The sequence below is a fragment of the Anser cygnoides genome, chromosome 3 (genome assembly GCF_040182565.1).
Source record: "Anser cygnoides isolate HZ-2024a breed goose chromosome 3, Taihu_goose_T2T_genome, whole genome shotgun sequence".
Lineage (NCBI taxonomy): Eukaryota > Metazoa > Chordata > Aves > Anseriformes > Anatidae > Anser > Anser cygnoides.
In genome coordinates this window covers 47770388-47791411 of record NC_089875.1, presented here as the reverse complement: position 1 = coordinate 47791411, position 21024 = coordinate 47770388, and the positions used below count along the sequence as shown (strand labels likewise).

The 21024-nt window shown below is 44.8% G+C and overlaps 1 protein-coding gene across 3 annotated transcripts in view; it reads right to left on the bottom strand.

Moving 5' to 3' along the window:
- The window catches only part of PDE10A (phosphodiesterase 10A), a 371561-nt gene that overhangs the window by 176793 nt on the left and 173744 nt on the right, over positions 1-21024 (bottom strand). Inside the window, exon 1 of one of the 3 annotated variants that reach the window (XM_048067853.2) lies at positions 8528-9868. The exons of 1 other annotated variant lie outside the window; for it this stretch is intronic. In XM_048067853.2, the coding sequence (XP_047923810.1) occupies positions 8528-9356 (829 nt within the window). In that variant the 5' untranslated portion in view covers positions 9357-9868. Of the gene's footprint in view, positions 1-8527; positions 9869-21024 lie in introns of those variants that run through there. One more of the 3 variants, XM_066994131.1, reaches the window with a different exon arrangement.

The window sequence follows — 21024 nt, the reverse complement described above, 5'->3', positions numbered from 1 at the left end:
TCCATAGAAACAAGGTCTGCCCTGCTGCCACAAGCTGTATAAAGCTGTACTCTGCTGTCCATATGGCTATGTCCCTATACAAGTAAATAAAATGTACCAGAGCCCGTTGTTCAGCCACGAAGTAGACGGGAATGATACAGCTTGCGTCCACGTAGATAAACACTTCTCCATACAGGATGTCAGAAGAGACAAGCACTTTCCCCACTGCCCCTTGGGAACTGTCGCCCTTTGCTTTCTCCCAGCTCTCAGGAAGACAGTTAGGCACAGGTCAGGACTGGACCAGGGAGCACACTTAAAATTAAGTAGACGGACAGGGATAGAGCTTGAGCCCATGGCCTCTCTCTGCTTGAAAGTATAAGCACTGCATATAGCTCCAACAAAAGTCCAAAAAAGGTTTGAAAGAAAAGAGCAATCTACGAGCACATTCCTACTCACAACCAGCCTACGAACGTCCCTACAACATGCCAGACTATCCTGTTCCCTACCACAACAAGAGCTATGCCAAGAGTTGTAAGGGGAATGAGTTGTTCTCTAAACAGTCGAGACTGCAGGTCACCCATACTCTCTCTCCTCTTAAAAGCACTTCTTAAGAGGACACCTCTGGTCCTAAGACCCTCTTGTATTCATAATTATGAACTGAAGGCCACAAAGCTACAGCTAAGATGAGACTCATGAAAAGGCATTGTCCAAAGGGCAGTTCTCTCAGGAGTCTTTACCAGAGAAAACTGATGCCTGAAGAAACAGAACAGTGAGGCACATCCAGAAAAAAAAGCAATTTGCTCACAAGCATGAGACACAAGAGGCTGGCAGGATGAAACCTGAGTGTACTGGCTAAGGCAGTGCCTGTTTCGAGAACAGATTAGTTCAGTTTCCTGTTACATCAAACAGTAACTTTCATCAGTCCTACGTTCACTTAAAAAAATAGAAAAAAAACTCTACTGACATCACACTTAGGGCTGGGCAGAAAGTGGCAGATTAGGAAATACCATGAGTCACTGCAAATACAGAACACATACAGTTTTAAAACTGCTGTGCAAAATCTAGTGTTACAAAAAAAAAAAAAAGGCAACACAGCCAAAGTGAACTACACCACAACTAGAGTAAGAGCGGCGGTCTGCCTTCAAATAAACGAGACTGGGGAAAATAAGAACATTGTAAAAACGACAGGGTAAGACATAGGCAGGCTGCAGGAAGGAACAAGAGCAACACAATTCAGCAATCAAGAAGGAAACATCAGCTAAAATAAGCTGATGGGTAGACAAGGAGGAAATAATATTAAGCCGAAAAAAACAGATACAAATGAAAGAAAAAGCAAACGATGCAAAGAAAGCACAGCCAACAGAGCTATGCTCCCAGAAAGAATTCACTCTGGACAAGTTTCCAATATATCTTTATATGCATGAAAGAAAACCAAAATATAAACACACACACACAAGCATAAAAATGATTTCTTATAAACTTAGCTGCAATGTATTAGAAAAAAAAAAAAAGCACTAGTGGAATACTGCTGCACATAAATATTTTTAGGAATAGTTGAAAACAATTAGAACAAAGGGTAGCAGCTTTACCTGGTCTGGAAATAAGTAAGACATTAGAGAAGAAATATAATGGGGAAATAAAAAACAGGCAGTGAAGAAAACTACAAAAGAACAAACGGACACATACTTATCCACCATAGTTCCAGCTCAGCATCTTATTGTCTAAACCAGCAGAACACCCCGGCGTTGCAGAAAGGCTACTAAGACACCTAGGGCAAAGAAAGTGGCATCTCTCCTAGCAATTATAAAGTTTCCCCACAGGGTGAAGCAAAGTAAACTGTATTATTAAGGTGGACATAGCAATGTTTGTCAGCAGCTAAAAATTAATGTTATTTTGAGAGTGTAGTTCAAGATGAATCAAGATAATTACAGATGCAAGCTTTCTGTATAAAGCTATTAGAACTTAGGATGAAAAAAAAAATCTTTCCTTTAGGAACCATTTCTGGCTTGACTTCAGGGGACTTTTTTCAATGCAAGTGGAAGCGTAAGAGGAAGGAAGAATGCTGGAATTATTAACAGCTGAATAAACGTTGTTAAGAGATGTACAGCTCAACTGCAGAGGAGTTTGTTGATAATACAGAAACAAGGAATCAGATCAATAAGTGCTAATGAAAGCATTAAATCTTCATATTTTCCATATGGAAGGTGGATTAACTGGTCTCATAGATCCTGACAGTCCCTTCTTCAGGTCCCAACATCCAATAAGGTCAGATTACTACCGCTGCCTTTATGTTAATGGTTTTTATTATTACTTTAATTATAAACCACCAAAGCGAGTATAAATTCTCTCAAGGCAGCAAGTACTATCAGAAAGCCTTCTCTTTTTCTGATTCTTGAGACAGAACTACTTTGAAAAGCCTCCAAGTGATACAGGAACCCCAATTCCAGTCCTATCAAGCCGTAAGATTTAGACATTTTATTGTCAACAGTCTCACTCGCACAGATTAAAACTTGCTATCAATGTCTTTTCTGAGAGAATATGAAATTTGGAAACAAAGTAAAAAAAAAAATTCTCCTTTCTGCCACCTATTACACTCAGGATTTGGGAATTTAGAAAGCTTTCTATGGTGATAAATCACTGGAAAAATGATATATAAAAATTACTTAACTCCAGACTAAAGGAGTTCCTTGTAAATATGTTGATAATACGCTTTTCTGAAGTAATTCATACTCTTGCCAAGCTTTTTTCCCCTAAGAACATAATTAGCATACTTCTAAGTTGGAAGAAAGAATTCTCAGTGTGCAGTAAAGATCGATTCATCAATTTACCATGAAAATTTGGAACTTGTTAATCAGAATATCCATCTCCTCTGCAAAAACAAACACATCGTGAGCACTTTGGAATGTCAATGTGTTAACAAAATCATGACTTTGAACCTGTTACCTGCTTTTTGAACCAATTCATGTGTGCAACACATCAGTACATTGTCTGGCACAACAGAAGCCAAGGTCTTTTATTAACATCAGCCAAGCTAATAGTTCCTCCCACACTAATTATAACAGTTTGACACGAAATGGTGATGAAACAACACAAATATGCTTCTTTTTAACAAGCTTTTAAAAAGGGACCAGAAGAAGAAGAAGGGAAAGAAAAAAAAAAAAAGTCCACCTCCCAGCTGAAAGTCCTGTTTTCTCACCTTGAAGCAAATTAGGAGGAAAAAAAAAAAAAAAAAGCACGTCATTTAATGGAGGAGGTCAAGGCCGAGGCTTGATTTAACTCAATTGACACATTTAACCACATCAACTTGCCACATCCCACAAGAAAAGTCAGGCTGAGCTGTGAGAGGCTGCAGATGGGAAAAGACGAAGTACTGGAAGGAGCTGTCAATCAGTAGGTGGCACTCGTCGAGCTCTGCCAGTAGGAAGCCAGGTACCAGCACAAGTGAAGACACATTGCACAGAAAAGTCTGGATCTTTAGGAGAAATATGAAAAAGAAATAATGAGCAATCCTAACCATACCTGACATCCATGGGGAACGCAATGGCTTTGTTTCAATACTATAGACAGCAATCCTTGTATCTAGTCTCCAAAGTTCCTAGGAATTATAGCTTTTGAATGCTGTAAACATTTTGGATGAATGCTGCTGTATACCAGAGTACTAAAACCAGTACTTCACAAAATTCTCTATTACATCTGCACAGTCTTATAGCCAATTATGCGGATAGAACTCAAACTGGTGAATGATAAAAAGATATTTTAATGTAATAAAAATGCAGCATAATTATTTAGATTTTGCCACAAATGTTTTTCAATGCTGTCCAGCAAGTTCATTACACATGACATAGAACATATGACTAAATCTTTTGGAACAATATATGTATTGCTACTTCTGCGATATGTACTAGTGAAAATGTAGCCCGCGCACTTAAAGATTCAATTGTTTTTAGAGTTCAAATCAATACAAGATATGATAAAAATGAAAACATTGCTCCCTAAAACAGGTGTCAAATTTTCTGTTCCTCCAAATAGTCTTTCTTCATTTAACACTTATAGAATTTTTTTTTTGTATTTTAAATACAGATTCAAGTCAATGCACATTACTGCTCATTTGATGAAGCACTAAAGGAAGAGCAGATTTAGTAACAAAGTTTGAGTACAGGTACTTGTAATTGAAACAGCCAGCAGAGGGAGTATAAAAACGAAACAAAAAAATGCAAATGCTTTTTTTCTTTTTATATTTTGTTTTACTTACAATGTTAGGTTTCTTTTAGAATAATGCAAAAAGCACAAAACAAAAATATTTAAAAATGTATCATATTAAAGCATTAAACATAATGACTAGAAACGATAACATGTTTCAAAGTAACACTAAAAATTTTTGCTCATATTAGCTCTGCCAAGCTGAATGACAATTTTAAATCACAGACAGGGTTAAATATCGATCAAAAAGCTGCATAAGCCAGTTCCAAGTTGTAAACCCAGAGACAAAAAGACTCTCATTCTTAGTTTATGAATCCAAAACCAAATTCATGCTTCAAGAATTGAGAGAATAGAAGGTATGATGTATTTGTATTAGAATGCAGCACAAAATCTTAGAAGTGAACAAAAAGGTACTGTTGTACTGATCTGTACAACAGAAGGATTTTATAGAGATTAAGCCAAGTACATGCCCCAGATCATACGTGGAAATGAACATTTGTATGATTGTTTCAAAAGCCACAAAGTCACATATATGCTGATATAAACACCCGTCTTTACACTTTCAGATTCTCACCATATCCGGCTTAAACACCAACCAAAGGAGGAAGGACATGAACAGGGGTGTCTGAAGCCATCAGCTCCAGTTTAAAAACTTAAGTTTAAGAACTTCGGATGATCTGCCGCCCTACTCTCAAAAGGGACAGAGACACCATCTCCCAAAGCATTTGCACTGTGCATAATTATTCCTTCCATGGTCCTTCTGAAACAAGGGACAAGCTTACTGAACTAACTAGAAAGGTTTTACCTACTTTCTTAAGGCCTACGAGCACTATGTGCCTGTAAGCCACGAAGCAAATGTAGACAGCAGAGCTGAGGAGGCAAAGGGACTGTGGATTAGTTATTTCAAAAGTAAACTGTGTGCTTTATAGGTATTTTTACAAATGGTTGCTTAACTCAGACAAACACTCCTTCACTGTTAACTGGGTGCATTCCCTTTCTATGCTGTAAGCTTGTTCCCTCTTTCTCTCAGAACAGAACAGTAGTGCTTCTGAGCAGGATGCATGGTGGGACCATACAATAATGCAAACCGGGGTATTACGATGCCCCTGTCCTGATAGGAACTGTTGATTGACACCACTTATCATCATAACTGCACACAGCTTTGGCCACAATTCTGTTTCTCTAGCCAAGGTGGAGCCAGAATCCCTGGGGTGAAAACCAGGGATAATTCTGTTTTCTACATTAGCACCTACATGTTAAGGATGGTTTAAGTGCAAAAGCAAACTCTGTCCACCTGTATGCATGAGATTCATTGCTGAAGATCAGCATTTGGTTTACAAGACCCTGACTGCAAGTAATGAAGAGACAGACCAGAAGAAGAAGAAAAAAAAAAAAAGAGAGAGAAAGTCAAGACAAGATTAACTTTCCCACCATCACAGGTGATGGGAATACTTCTAACTTTATTTAAACCTTAATTATTATTTTCTCCCGCAATTACAGATCTTATTGCATCTACTTTTTGTTATCTGAAAGTCTTGACATCTGTCATATGTAGGTGCAGGATAAACTTGCCACATCACAGAACGAGCAGATAAAACAACTCCACATAAAATATCCATACACTGGTAATACTCGCACCAAGCAGAAAGCTCCCACACTGTAAAATATTCATATCTGATTTATGGGACACGGATGAAATATACTACACGTGCACAGCTTGAGAGACCTCTCGTGTAGAAGGAACATGGGACATTCCCCTGCAGGTAAGACATTTCACAAGAACCTGGAATGCCTGGCAACGGGCAGTATCTTAAAAACAGCAGAACACCAACAGAGAATTGATCCAGGATGGTAGATATTATACATTTCCCAAAACACTATGTTATGCAGCAAGTTACAGATTTAAAAAAATTCAGAACACACGCCATACGCAGTCCATATAAGCCTCTTCAGTCCAGTGCTTTAATCAGAGTCTTAAAAATAGTCAAATATGGAACAAACTGAATATTGCAGGATCTAACCTTTCAATAAAATCAGTAACTTCTAACAAAATCCTGATAGGAGTGCATACACATCAAAAGAGGTCAGACAAGAAGAACACATCTTCAGCAATTTCATTGATTTTTGGTCTTGAAGATTCTGTTTGGTGACTTTTAAGTCTCTCACCCAAAGAGTGCATCTCAATTCTCTTCCCTACAGAACTCACCAGTTTCCCTCTGTAAAAAAATATTTAGACTTTTTTGTCTTGAGCGTCAAAGACTGTATGTATGTATATGTGTATGATTTAGAACTTAAAATACAATTCAAGAAACAAAGCCCATGAGATGCAGCACATAACCTTCATTATCCTATATCATCTCACCCTCTTAAGCACAATAATTATTTTCCTGCCATACTGTAAGCAGGACTGCGTGCAGTACTCCAAACAGTTGGATGAGTGGTCTTTGCAATAGCCACATCATAACCAAATAAAAGAGCATCTTGTTTGACTTCCCTCTGCTCCTCTTTCTTCAGCCTGGTTTCCAAGGGAAATCAGATTTATGCAAACACTTGGGGGGGTGGGGAGGGCTGGGGAGCACTGTACAGATATGTATGCATGCACACACGTGGATGTCTGTCTGCCTGACCTCACTAATACTTTTTGAGCCCATTGGCCAGTTTCAACCACATTCAAGAGAGGAGTCGAGATATCACGCATTTAGGTTCTTGAAAGTTTCATGAGAGCAGGCTGCAGAGCACAGAAAAGTGTCTCCCCAGAGAGACAGGCTGCATGTCTTATTAGATGTCAGAAAACTCTCAGGGAAAAGAACCATTCTGCCCCTTTCCTGCCTGCAGGAAAATCTTCAAAGGTCACAACCAGTCAAAGATGACCAAGTTTCTTCCGTTCAAGTGTTCACAAAATAGCTTAAATTGAATTCATCGTTCCTTTTAAAATGTTGTTTTGAATAAAGCTGATGTTTTCCATGCCTTCTTTCTCTTGGTCTAGCTTAAGAGAGAACTGCCCTATATGACACATGTCCCCCGGCTCGCTCGCTTGCTCCCAAGTCTACTTATTTTAAAGCATCAGAGTTGTGCTACTTGCACGACTAGTGCTGCACTCCTCTCAAACATGGAGAAAATAAAAACTAGAAAAGCTTAAGAATCTCTTCAGGCCTTAAAACTGAGCAAGTATATGGTTCTGTAGCATAATGAAATATTGCATGAAGTTTCAAAAGGACAATGGGACATGTATATAGTGGTCTTTATACACCTCTACCATATAACAGAACAAGTACTACCACGCTTGATAAAGAGAACTGTTGGGCAATAAGGAGGTTTCAGCTGACATCTCTATAGCTCTTCTCACATCCTCCAGAAATACATACACGCGTGAACTAAATACTATGTACCTGTATCTGAAAAGCTACCCAACAAAAGTGAAAGTGCGCCAAGATACCAAATTACGAGTTCAGGGACACCTTAAGGCATAAATCTGTGACTTAAGAGATAGTCGGGAGGAAAAAAAAAAAAAAAAGAAAAAAAAAGTCACACCAGCCACAGCTGGTGGAAGCCACCCTAAAACCGTACCGCTAGGCGACCGGCGGTGCCCGATGAAGCAGCGTTTCATCCCGAAAGCCCCGTGTGCCCCGAAGCACTTCGCTCCCGCGGCTCCGCCGTAGACCGGGGACCCCGAGACTAGGGCCGAGGGGGGGCGCCCCCCCGAGATACCCCCCGAACGGGGATCGTCGGCCCCGGCGAGGCTCGGGGCGCTCCGGCGGCACACGGCGAGAGCGGCCGTGCCCCGGCGGTGACGCCTCCCCCGGCGGCCCCGCAGCGCAGCCCCGGCCGAGGAAAGGGGCAGCCGGTGGCGAGGCCGGCTGGGGAGCCCGAACCCCCCGCGTATGGCAGACCCGCCGGGAGGTGCGGGAGGATGCGCGGCGCTGCGCCCCGCTCGGTCCTCCTCCTCCTCGTCCTCCTCAGCCGCTTTTCTGCCGGCTGCCGAGACCGCGAGGCTTCCTCGCCGCCCCTCGGAGCGAGCGGGGGGGCAGCCTCCGCTCCCCCGGTGCCGTTGGCGAGGGAATTGAGCAGCACCAGGTAGCAGGCTGCTGACACGCACACCCGCGGCGTTACGGAGCGATGCGGAGACGGCCGCCACAAAGCGCTCGGGCACGCCGAGCATCCCCTTTGTCCGTGCATCCTCGCCGCTCCTCCATGCGTCCACGCACGCCCCGCGCACGCAGCCCCTTTGTGTGTTCGCCTCCCCCCCGCTCACAAAGAAAGCGATGCCCTTGCCTTTCCTCGCCGCATGCACCCAGCCTCGGACACGGCCCTTCGCATCCCCCCATCCTCTCCGCCGGGCGGTACCTACTTGGGTTCAAGAAACAGTCCGTAAACCTCCTAAAGCAGCTGGCAGAATTAGATCCATCTTCCATGTCTGGCCCTAGGAGCAGGGGAGCCGAGGAGGAGGAGAAGAAGAAGGCGCCTCTCTGCCGCTGCTGCCGCCTCGGAGTCCCGCTCCTGCCGGGGCCGTCGCCTCCTCGGATCCCGTCGCCGCGGGCTGCTGCCGCTGCAGCCCCGAGGGAATCGCAGGACCACGGGCGAGAGGCGGCCGGGGGGAGGAGGAGCCGGGAGTGGTGCTGCCGGGGGCCGCCGGCCGTGGAGCGGAGCAGCAAGCCCTGGATGGAGGAAGAAGAGAAGAGTCTCCTCCTGCCGCTGCCGCCTGGATGGGCGATCAAGTGAGCTGCTGCTGCCGCTGCTCCGCCAACATCTCTTCCTCCTCCTCCTCCTCCCCTCCCTTGGAGACTCGTGAGGTTAAAGGAAGACGAGGAGGGGAAACGAGGAGGCGGCGGCAAGAAGTAAAAAGAAGATGGAGAAGCGGAGGAGAAGGAGGGGATTGGAGCGAGGAAAGGAGCCGCCGCCGCTCTGGGGACGATGCCGGCGGAGGCGGCGGAGGAGGCTGTCCCTGCAGCGCGGCTCCCGCTGCTGCTGCTGGTTGTTAGGAGGAGAGAGAGGGAGCTGCAGGCAGCCGAGCCGCCTCCGGGAGCGGGGGGAGGAGGAGGAGACCCGCCGCTGCCTCCACCTCCGCCGCTCTGGCCATGGGAGTGGAGCGGGCGGCTGCCGGAGCCGGGCTTTTCCCCGGGTGCCGCAGCCAGGGGGGCCGAGGGGCGGGCTAAGAGCCGCTTCTCCGGGTTGGACATGCTTCCGCTCTTCCCTCCCTTTCGCCGTAGTTTAAGGCAGGACGTCTAGCAGAGACACCGGAGTAGGCAGAGAGGGGAAGCCGCGCAAGGACGGAGCAAAACGAGAGGCGACCGCGGTCCGGTCCTTCGCTCCCTCCGGCAGCCCCCGGCCAGCACCGCCCGTGCACCCCGGCCCCCTCCGTCCCGAAATCCTCACATTCCCGGTCCCCCTTTAGGCCGGAGGGGGACGCGGCGCTACCGACCGCCGAGCGGCTCCGATCCCCTTTTAAAGTCCGCTTCTCCTCGTGCTCCCGCCTCGCCTTCACAGCGAGAAAACGCTAACAAGCTGTATTTTCTTCCAGCAACGCAAATATTGCCCCGTATGTGCGTGCGCGTCTGCAAAGAGGCAGATAAAATCACTGCAGTGCCGCTTCCAATACCGAGCCCGGCCGCCAGAAAACGCCCACTGGCGGAGCGATCGCTTCCCAAGCTGCCTCCCTTCCTCCCGCTCCCAGCCGCACACCCAGGAGCCACGGCACAGCGCTTACCTAAAGGGAACGCAGGCAGAGACGCGAGGAAAAGGCACTCCCTATGCGGCCTCGGTACCCGAAGCGGCGATTTCCAGCCGCCCCGGGCGAAAGGCGGGCGCCCTGCGGCGCCTGGCACGAAGCCGCCGGGGAGCGAACCCCGGGTGCCCGCGGAGCATCGCCCCCCGCTCCCCGGGGACAGGCTCGGGCCGCTCCCCCCGACGCCCCACACCGCACGCCTGTGCCCTGGCCCCCTCCCGCTCTCCGCCGGGAGCCGGCAGCCCCCAGCCCCGTGTCTCTCAGCCCCCCGAGCCGCCCCCCCGGCTCCCCGCGGTCTACCCGGGAGCCGGCCCCGGGGGCTGCAGCACCCCCGTGCCCTGACCCCGCTCCCCGGCGCCCGGTGCCCGCCGCTCCGGAGCAGGCCCTGGCGAGCCGCCCGCCCGGAGGGGTCCCGGGACGCCGCGGGAGCCGCCCGCCCGCCCGCCCGCCGTGCCGTCCCGACAGGACCGGGACGGGGATGGGGACGGGGACAGGGACCGGGAAGGGGCCGCCCAGCACTGCCCGGGGCCGCCCCGGTTCAGCCCTCCCGGGCCGGTAGCGCGGAGCCCCGGCCGCGCTCAGCCGTCCCGCAGGCGGCACCCCCGGGAGAGGCCGGCCCCAGGGCAAGCCGGGGGGGACCCCGAAACGGAGCGGGGCCGAGGGCAGCGCTCGGAGCCCCCGCGGCGCAGATTTCGTTGTCGCCCTGAACCCGCTGAGCGCCGGGCGCAGCTGAGGGGAGACGGAGCTCGGAGCCCGGCGGAGGTGCGCTCAGACCGGCCGCCCCCGGGCTGGGCCGAGGGGGCGACGCGGGGAGCAGAAGAGGTGCCACGGGGAGCAGAGGATGCCACACGGGAAGCCGGCGGCCCGCTAACGGGGCTCCCCCTTGCCCGCCCCGCTACCCGGCGGCGGCGCTCACCTGTGCTCCCCGCCCGGCTGGGGCTCTCCCTCCATCCCTCCCTCTTCTCCTTCCCTCCCTCCCCGCCCGCCGCAGGTGTGTTCCCCTCGCAGGTGTTCCTCTCCCCGGCTGTCTCCGGCAGAGCTCCGTTTCCCCGCGCCCCCCGCCATCCCGGCTCCGCTCCGCTCCGCTCCGCTCCCGAGAGCCCCCGCCGCCCTCCCGACCCGGGGCAGGAGGGTCCCGTCTCCGCTCCTCGCCCCTGCTTCAGGCACGCCACCAACCTGTGCTTCTCGTCTCGATTTCAAAGTCTTGCCGCGGTTTAGCCGCACGGTTTCAGGACTCCTGTTAGCGTTCGAAAACGGACGAGTTTCCACGTCGGGGGGCAGATATGCGATATGGCCATCCGGCAGCACGCGGCATAAGGTGTTCCTCTACAAATAATAACGCTTTCAAGTTAAATCGTGTGTGCAGCTCGCTGAACGTTAGCTGCCAGCGGGAGACAATCCCCGGAGTTCGCAAAGGGGTTCGAACGCCAAACCAGATTAAAGATTCATTTAAAAAGAAAAAAAACAGAGCGAAACGACTCACAGAGGGGCAGGTTTTACTGAGCTGCTTTCATCTGTATGGTTCTTGAAACCTGCTGCTGCTTAAAAATCCTGAACCGAAATACAGAAAGATGCATCTGCTTCTGCGATGCATTTTCCTGCAGTATACTTGACTTTATCAGTACAGTTTAACAACTTCAATTTCGGGTACCTATTCGTGCGAGGTGCTTTTATTTCTTTAAAACCAGCCATTATTTACCTGCTTTGCATAGACAGCTTTCCTCTCGGAACTGCTGGAGGATGACAGGGGAGCCAGCAACTATTTAAATTCTCTGAGAAAAAAGGCTTAGCGAATGGAAACAAAACTTCAGTGAATTGTGCTTAGTTGTTGCAGTCCGTTTGCTTAGCAATTAACAAATTGTATTTTGTTAGTATTAGAAAATCTGTAATGCCAAATTATTGAAATTGGAAGGGAGAATGAAATTGAAATGACTGAGCATTCACCTGAAAAAGTGAAAGGTGCTCCTTTACACAGATTAGTCCCAAATTGTTCTTCTGTCAATACCAAATTACTGAAACTACATTGTCAATTTATAATTGTAGAAATCTTGTTTGACTATGCTAATTTATGCTGAATTCCTCTATTGTTGGTCATCCAAACTACAGTTGTTCAAATATCACTGCCTGAAACTGGATATCTGAGTATTTATATAAGGAATGTGAATTTTGCATACATAAATATGCATGTGCATATTCAACAAAGTAGGCAAAATACATTTTGATTTGTAAGAAATCAAATCTTTTAGACAAACAGCTTTCAGGTTAAGGGTTATTTGCAAACTGTTCATTTGATTATTATTCATTAGCCATTGGCAATACATACCTGATTGGTCACCTGCTTCTCGGCAAGGCAGGCAAAAGCAATTATAGAAGAAACATTGGATGACAATGAAAATTAATTTTCAAGATAAATACATATGGATTTGTAAAATATACTGATTTGCAGACAGACAAATATGCTTGGTTTTCATCTAAATGTTTGGGAATAAATTAGCAATGAATCGTATTTGCTTGTTCCCCCGTTCCCCCATATATCTGTAAATCTGAGTTTTCATTGTTCAGAGCATAACAATTTGCATTGCCAGAGCAACGATGCCACTGATGCAGCTGTAGTACTAACCATGCATCCACTTCGTTTGCCAGAGAAGTCTCAGCGACTCCAATAGGAAGTTTTGATCTGGAACAGTAAGGTTTGCTATATCATCCCATAAAAGGATTTTTTAAACTCTGAAACACAAATAAATGCAAATTAGAACACTCTCACGCATCCACTTGCATTAGATGCAAGGGCTCTGTTATCAATGTGTTGTGTCAGGGGAACTATGGGCAAAAATCTTTGGTTGTATTTGCATGTTTAAATGCAATTTCACAAAAGTTTGGAAGCTGGAGCTCCCACTGAGGCTGTCAGTCTTTTTAGCGCACATTGTACTTACAGGAAAAGGCCTGTTTAGAAAGCAGCAAATAAGTCTGTTTGGCAATAATTTGGCAATATTAATCAAAATACTTACAGGAAAACATTGTTATAATTCAATTTGATTATTTTCCCATAATTTTTTTTTTTTTTGGGGGGGGGGTGGGGATTAAATCCAGCTTAAAAACAAACACCTATTCCTTCCAGATCTGTCTGCTACATTTCACCAATGACAGTGACTCATCTTTTATCTGGTCCCACTCTTTTGCCTCGTAAATTACCTTATCTCACTCATCATCCTTATATTCTTAGAGCCCCCTCTATGATGCATGATCAATTCCTTGGAAGAAAAAAAGAAATGGGATAAGACACATGATGGGGAAAGACAGTTTAGAAAGATCCAGGGTGGCAGCAGTACAGGAGCTGACTGAACCAGCCACCTGAAGGTGCGTGAGGCAGGAGCAGCAGCAATGAAATACACAGAAGGCAACCTGCTGGAAAGGTGGGGGGGCTGCAAATTGGGGAGGGAGCAAAGGATAAATGCAGCTAAAACCCAAGCCAGGGTTGAGTAAAGAGAGCCCCAAATTAAATCCCTTATGGAAAAGTCCTGTGCAAGTTAATAAAAATAACTGCATTTTTTCCTAGGTATTTTCAGCTAAATGATCTTACAGAATCCAGTAATTATTACCCAGCTACTGAATTGCTGTCACAAATGAGAAACCTACAGGAAAGACATTGTTCCCTAGTCTTATTCTGTAAACCTTTAGAGCAATTTATACAGAACCTTATTTCACAGGGGATTGTTTTTACAAAGGATTCTTCTCAAACACTGTACGCATGCAAGGAGTAAACTTGTTTAAAGGCTATGTGTCAGTTGTTTTCTCTGATTCCTACCAGCACTTATATAAGTCACTGCTTTTCCACAAGGATATTAACTGAGTGCTGACACCATGCAAACGTGCGCTCATGCTGCTGTGCGTGCCAGCAGCCATCTTGGGAGTGCTTTGTGGAGTTGGGAATTACCTAGTCCAGAAGCAAAAGAAATACTCTGAGATCCAACATGAACTGCAATTCGTTCAGCAAATCAAAACAACACAGTTTTTAAGACGTCCAGGTCTGTTCGGAGATAACTGACATATAGAAAAAGAAAAAACGAAAAGTAAATATATTGTTTACTTTCAGTAGTTTGTTCAGCTCTGCTTACGTTGCTTCATTTTCTGCTCTGCAAGGTGGCAACTGAAAGGTTATACAGCTAGAACCATAAGTAATACAAGTTTCTCTACAAGTGACACAGTATGTGATGTATGAGGGTTAGTACCTCAGTTATTAAAGCTGTGAAGACCATGTCTTTTCCTGGCATATTTTTTCCTTTTAGAAACAATCAAAACTATGCAAAATTTTCAGTATTTTTTTTTTTTTTAGAGAAAAAAAATACAAGTCTTTATGGAGAAAAAAAAATGGTACTTCATGTGCAAGGATATTTTAATCTGAAAATTTTCAGGTAGATATAATGCTACATATTATATTGTTAGGAAATGCAGAAGATTGATTTAAAAAGAAATAAAAATCTAGTGTTAGCTTTGTCCATCCTGCACAAAGAATGCATTGTACTGTGGATTTGTTTCCTTTACAAGACTACATGAGTAGCTAAAGAAAGCCATCTTGCCATCTACAATCTTGTGCTGTCCAATGCAGTACAAAGATCAGATATTTATGGGTTTTATTATAGGCTGTTCAGTAAAGCAAACAGTTGTTTAAACTACTTTGTTAAAGCACAAGGAAAAAAAAGAAAAACAAAAGCATTTTCTAAATAAATTAAAACTTCAACAGTAGCTATCTTTACAGATGCTTTACAGATAAACCAAAAGCACTGTAAACAGTATAAGCTTTTTGCTATAAAGAACATCTTTTGAACCACGTCTAGCACAACAGGATACTGGCTTGGGACCAGGGCCTCTTAGGTAGTAATGAAATACAAGCAGCAAACAACATAACAGTTGGCGTGGTAGGCAACATCACTTTGTTACCTAACACTAGCAGAATAACAAATTTTATTGCAATGAAAATAAATAAGGTTATCAGGATTTTTGTAATTTTCTATTTCCATATAGAAATCTTCTAGAGTTAACGTATGACTGAAGAACATTGTTATAATTTCCAATCTGCTAGAGAAAGAAGTTATTTCAGTTATCTGCTTAATTAGTACATACAAATTCTAGCCTTTACATGAATTAAAGTTGCTTTAGACTTTCTTGTTAAGTAACAAACTTAAGAAAAATCCAAAAGAAATACAATGTTAATAATGCCCTATCTTTTACTCCCCCCACTTTGAGATGTGCTAGCACGTAACATAGACCAGACGCTGCTATTGTTGCAATAGGGATGCCAACGTTCCCACATAGCCCTGTCTTGAAACTCCCCTCTTCATCTTCCCCAAAATTTCCAACCTCTAAAAATAAGCAGACTTTTCCCTGACACAGTTTGCACAGTTCACAAGAAATCCTACTGCCCCGTCATTGGCAAACTGATAGAACTTGTAGTATCAGCAATAAGCTTAAGAGTAAGGCTTTGTTCTAGCCCAAACCTACAGCTGACTCCTCTTTGATATTAACAGCAGGTGCAAAAATAAATGAATAGACTGAGCCCAGACTTTAGAATTACCTACAGAGAGAAGCAAAATTTATGTTGAATTCAAGTACCCTGTTGTGAGCATCACTCAGAGGGAAGCAAGTTTCTCTTTTTAGAACAATAGTTCCTCCTTTTCATTTAAATTTCCCCTTTGTTTTCCACTTTCTGACAAATCCCATTTCTCTCAGTAACTAATGTGTTCCCTTCTGGGAAGAACAGGACTATTGCTCCCTCCCCATCTGTTAAAAAGGTCAATCCTGGAACTGTGTCTGCTGATAGTTAAATGTAGTCATTACCCTTCAGAGTTAACACTCTGATGAGACAAAAAGTACGAAGAAATGCATACTTCTAGAAACCCTGGGCTATTTAACTTGTTTTCTAAAGCATTTTTGTTTCAATCCTTGCCCTGTTTCTTGGTAGAAACATACCCTTGCCATCCTGAAAGCTAGAGCCCTTGACTTTGAAATGAAAGCTTGGATTCCTCAAGTTTGTGGTGCAGCCCACAGCTCTCCAGTGTGCACTCAGGCTGATGGCACTGTAACATGCATTCATCCAACACTACAGTCAGACTAGTAACATTGAGAAAAGTTTAGTCTTTAAGTAACTTTTATCTGTCTCATCCTCATTTTAACAATCAACAAATTCAACCCAACTTACCTCCCTACAGCAGCACACATGAAAACATTGTGAATATATCCCTGCTGTCTTTATAGCCCAACCTAGGACATACTTCCTATCTTTTTCTTTCCTGTTGTTACACCTGTAGGTTCTCTCTGTCACTCTTCTTTTTCTTTCTCTCTCAAAAACACAGAGCCAGTATTTCTCTAGCTGCAGAATCACTATAATGGTAGAGATTTCCTTTGGAAAATGTTTTAAGATCAACATGAAAAATAAAACAAAACAAAAACATGAAACCATGTAGAAAGCTGGGGTATTACTGCCATTATCCCTGAACAAATACTGTCTCACACGTGCAATCCCAGACCACTGCAGACAAGCTTTATTTGATTCAATACAATTCTCCTCCAGAAAAAGACACCACTGCCATGCACTTTTATTCATTCTCTTTTATCTGCTTGTCTACTTATTCCCCATTATCTCCTTTGCCATGATCCAGCAGATCCTTTTACTCTGAGAGATTTCTATTCCCTGTGCAAGGACCCTCACTCCAGTTCACCATTTCTCCCCACAGTGCCACATCTCAGCAAACAAATTTCACGCTGGCAGCTCTTCACCTGCCTTCTTTTTGTGGCTTCCCAAGTCTTTCCCCAGCAGAGGCTCTTCCTCCTGCCCCTCTGCTGGCAGGGCTCTGTGGGGAGCCCTGGCCCTGACGAAGGCATGGGGACTCTTCTCAAGCCTTGGGGCAGCTGCTAAGGCAGAGGTAGAGAAAGGACAGAGGCTGCTTGTGCTCCTCCAGAAGCCCAGGGCTGCCTATGGAGGTGTTAGGATGGTAGAACGGAAGTGCTGTTATCTCAGTTGGTCTGGTCACAGAGACACACAGAGACATCTCACCTGCTGGACATGGGTTACCTGAACAAAAGACTGGGAGACCGAGTAGAAGTCATGGAGCTCAAGCAGAACAATAAACAGGACACGTCCTACCCCACAGGATAATACAGGATCAGCAGCAATTCCAAAACAGCCATGGAATGAAAGCAGCACAAATTATTTCTTTACGGATTTTCTTTAAAAAAATATAAATTAAATTCAGTAGGTATACCTGACTGCAGTCCTGTTCAGAGTAGGAAGCTTGTTAGTCCTGTTAGCCACCCAGGTTTGGGATTTTAAAATATATTGCTTTATTATGTAGAAATTAAACAGAGTAGTAGAGTGCAAAATATTGCAACTACTTTTGGACAGAACAGACCTGGGTATCTAGCAGATTTTTACAAATAGTTTGTTTGAACTGATCATTTAAGGTTTTGTTTGTTTGTTTTCCTTATTTTCCTGCAAATCCCCTGCACCTGAAAATAAAAGCAGAAGAGAAAGCACAGTGTTACCCACTCTACACCATCCCTAGCTCAGCTTTCTCTTGCTGGATACAGCCTGCAGAGATGGAAATGCTGCACCTGTCCGACTGTTTCCAAGACAAAGCAGTGATGAGGTTCCCACCTGATCACAGAAATCAGAATCCCAAAACTGAGAAAACTTTTTTGGCAACTGTTCACAGTTTCTAAAAGCAGAAGTAAATCATACAGTAGTCCCAACACCCGAGTTACATCAGACTGTTTCTGCATCTGATCTTGGCTCATGCACACGCAGATATAATTATCTATCATTACATTTTTTTTTTTAAGTACAGATTGACATCCAGACTAAACAAGCCATTAATGCAGGAGCAACTCTGCCTTTATTTCTGGAGAAAGGGTTCCTTTGTGAGACCGCAAACCGCCCATTTAACCTAAAGCTCTATGTGGGGTTTTTCACCCGTGGTTACTCTAACCTAAGTTGTGGTTTAGCTGGATGTGGCTTCACTAAACAAAATCTAAAGGATTTTGTTAGAAAAGCAGAAATTCTGGTGCCAGTAGCTTTCATTGCCCGTCAGCCCTTGTCCTACCCATGGCTTTGCACAACACAGACACAAACGTGAATGTCATTTCCCTCGCCTACAAAACTATCGGAGTTGAATTCCTACCTATTTCAGCCCCTTCGAGCTCCAAAATAGCAGACTACCTTCAGCCCAGCTTTAACTGATCCACGGGACAAGGCTTTAACTGAGAGGGTAGGGGAACCACAGGAGCCTTTAAGCAGGAAGGAAACAAAAAGGAGACAACCAGGCAGAATTTCAATGGGAGGAAGCAGGGCAAGCTATGGAAGCAAACCCAGCGCCTCCCTGCCTTGTGGCTGGGCTGAGGTTGCTGCTGCACAGAGCCCATCCTCTGTTCCAGATCAGTAAAGCTCTGAACCAGTGGCCTGACAGCAATCCCCAGATCCCTGAGGTCAGTCCTTGCTGTCATGGATTGGTCACACATTGGCTACACTGCTTCCAGTACGCCAGCAAAGTGGTCATTCAGAGTCTTGCTCTTCCTCCTCATTTCCAGCCAGAACAAACGCATGGTCATTTCTCTTGGATCAGCTTTTTCTTCTGGCTTTCAATATCTCCTCTGTCTCCTTGACATTTGGTATTTAAAAGGAGCAGTAATATCTTCCTCAGACTTCATTTTCTTTGATTAATCAAGGCAAACTCTTTTAGTTCCCTCAAGAAATAATAGCTCTGTGTCTCCTGATCATCTTATGAGCCCTTCACCACACCTTTTCCACCTGGAATTCATCATTCCTCTCCACAGGTGACTACAACAAGACTCACTGCAGTGAGCTCTTATTAAGGTTTTACAGATGGCTTAAGCACTTCCCCAGTTCTTCTGGAAAAAACTTTTGCCTGGTACATCGTGGTTGCAATAGTGTGGGGAGTAGTCATTGTTACCCAAGTCATTTTGTGATGAGCAGTCATGAGGGCTTTCTTCTTGTTTGTTTCTAAGTGATGAGCTCAGAGGCAAAATTCTTAGAGGTCCCCAGGTGAATGATTTTGCACTTTGTACTGCTACGTTTCAGCTTGTTTCTATTAGTACAGACTTCAGAGTTCTCTGAATCATTCCAAAATCTGCTTCAGTTCCCCTCTGTGCAGACAATGGGCTCTCAAATTTTATAATCAATAAACTCTGCTAGCACACCCTTACTTGCATTCAGGAAATAAAATATGAAAACAGCTCAGTCTGTGTGTCGTCCCCCCCCAGAATCTTGCTAAATTCAACTCATAACCTTCCTTATGCCAGTGTTGCAATTGTCCTCCCTTTAGCTGTAAGCACTTAACTTTATTCACAGGTAGTCTAAAGCACCCAAAGCTTCTGCAGACTTGACAAACACTCAAAGCATAGCCTGAGACCCTTGCAGAACAGGGAAGTATTATTCAAGAATGCTGTCTTGCAAAGGGAAAAACAGCAGTTTTTCCCCGAAGTTGTGCAGGAAGACTTAAAAAAGAGCTCTGAAAGAGAGCTGAAAGAATGAGACAGAAGTGTCCTGGTTCCCCCTCTACTCCTCTGTCTGCAACATCACTCTCTGTTTTCTCATCCATCGCACGTATGAGGAAGGAGCCCAGGCTGGGGCTGGCTTTAGGCAGAGGCAAAGTAAGCAGATCCCAAAAGCCGCAGACTGCCAGAGGGCACCTGGCTGCCTGCTCTGCCCTTCCAGGAAGGCGAGCAGACGAGCTCTGCAAGCAGGGTAGCCACCCAAGGAGCGCAGCTCCAGCCCTGCCTTAAAAGCCTCCTGCTGTTTCAGCCGCTGAGGGTATGATCACAATGCGTGGCTTGTCCTTACTGCCTGCTGTCATTCTTTTTCAAGGAAAACAAATTTGTGCTCTCTTTTGTTTTCCCTCTTCCCATGGCCGTTTTTCTGTGTTATACGTGACACTAAACAGTTTTTAAAGCAAACCCTCAGATCTAACAAAAGTCTAATTCTTCAAATCCACATTCAGTGCTGAGATCAAACCATCCCTCCTCAGCTGTGAACCACCAGCCTTGTGTGCAAGACGCCTCTACAGAACATTAAATTACAAAGAACATAAATTTAACTCAATTTAATCTGAGAAGAAATTTAGAAACTCCAAGCAACAGTAACCAAACTGTTGTTTGATGAAAAAACAACAAAAAAAAAAACAACTCTTGGTTTGTTTGCTTGTTCGTAGGGAGCTATAAAGCCTCCACCTCCCCATCTCCTTTGGTGATACATACCTTCTCGTAAATGAGAGCTTGTTTTCTGCCATCAGATACCTGTCCTGTCCTGAGCACAGAAGGAAGATTCACACTAGAGATTAGTGTCAATATTAACGGCTTTCATGAGATTGCTGCCTTATGCTGCCAAGTGAAAATATTTGATCCACATGAACTGCGTGGAACCATGGCGCACAGTCTGATGTGCTTCCAAAGTTTCGCTTAGACTTTTCTAATATTTGGGTTTCAGGCAGCAATGTGAATGTAACTGACAGGGCAGCAGCTGATACAGTTGTACTGACCTGCACTCCATTTTGGGACACAACTGACCCAACCATGGCAGGATTTAATACAGCTGCTACTTCTGTGTACACTGTGTCAGATTGGGTTTTTCAAGACATTTTGAAATAGCTGTTGTTTTGCCTAACAACAACAAAAAGGTAATTCACACTATCACTCTTCCATGAAAATCAGAATAGCTATGTTTCAACAAAAATATTTCTCTATAGAAAAGGGATCTCATTTTATAGCCCATACTACTTCCCCCACTCTCTATAGTACCTTAAGGAAATGCAAGAATAAATGTAGGAAGGAATATAAGAGATCTAGAAATTTGATGTATGAAAGTATACAAAGGAGAAAGGAAAAAGAGCTGTGTTATCATATGGCAGGTTAAAATTCAGGAGGAAGGGGAATGTAGAGAAAGGTAATGGAAAAGCAAGTGGGGTCACTATCCCCTTTGCGGGAGCCCTGGAAAAGGACGCACCATCTTTATTTAAAAAAACAGAACAATTTTTACAGCTGTTTAGCTTGCAGTTATTGTAAATCCTACCACACCCTTGCAGTAGATTCAGGAAATCAGAAATAGGATTGTTTTA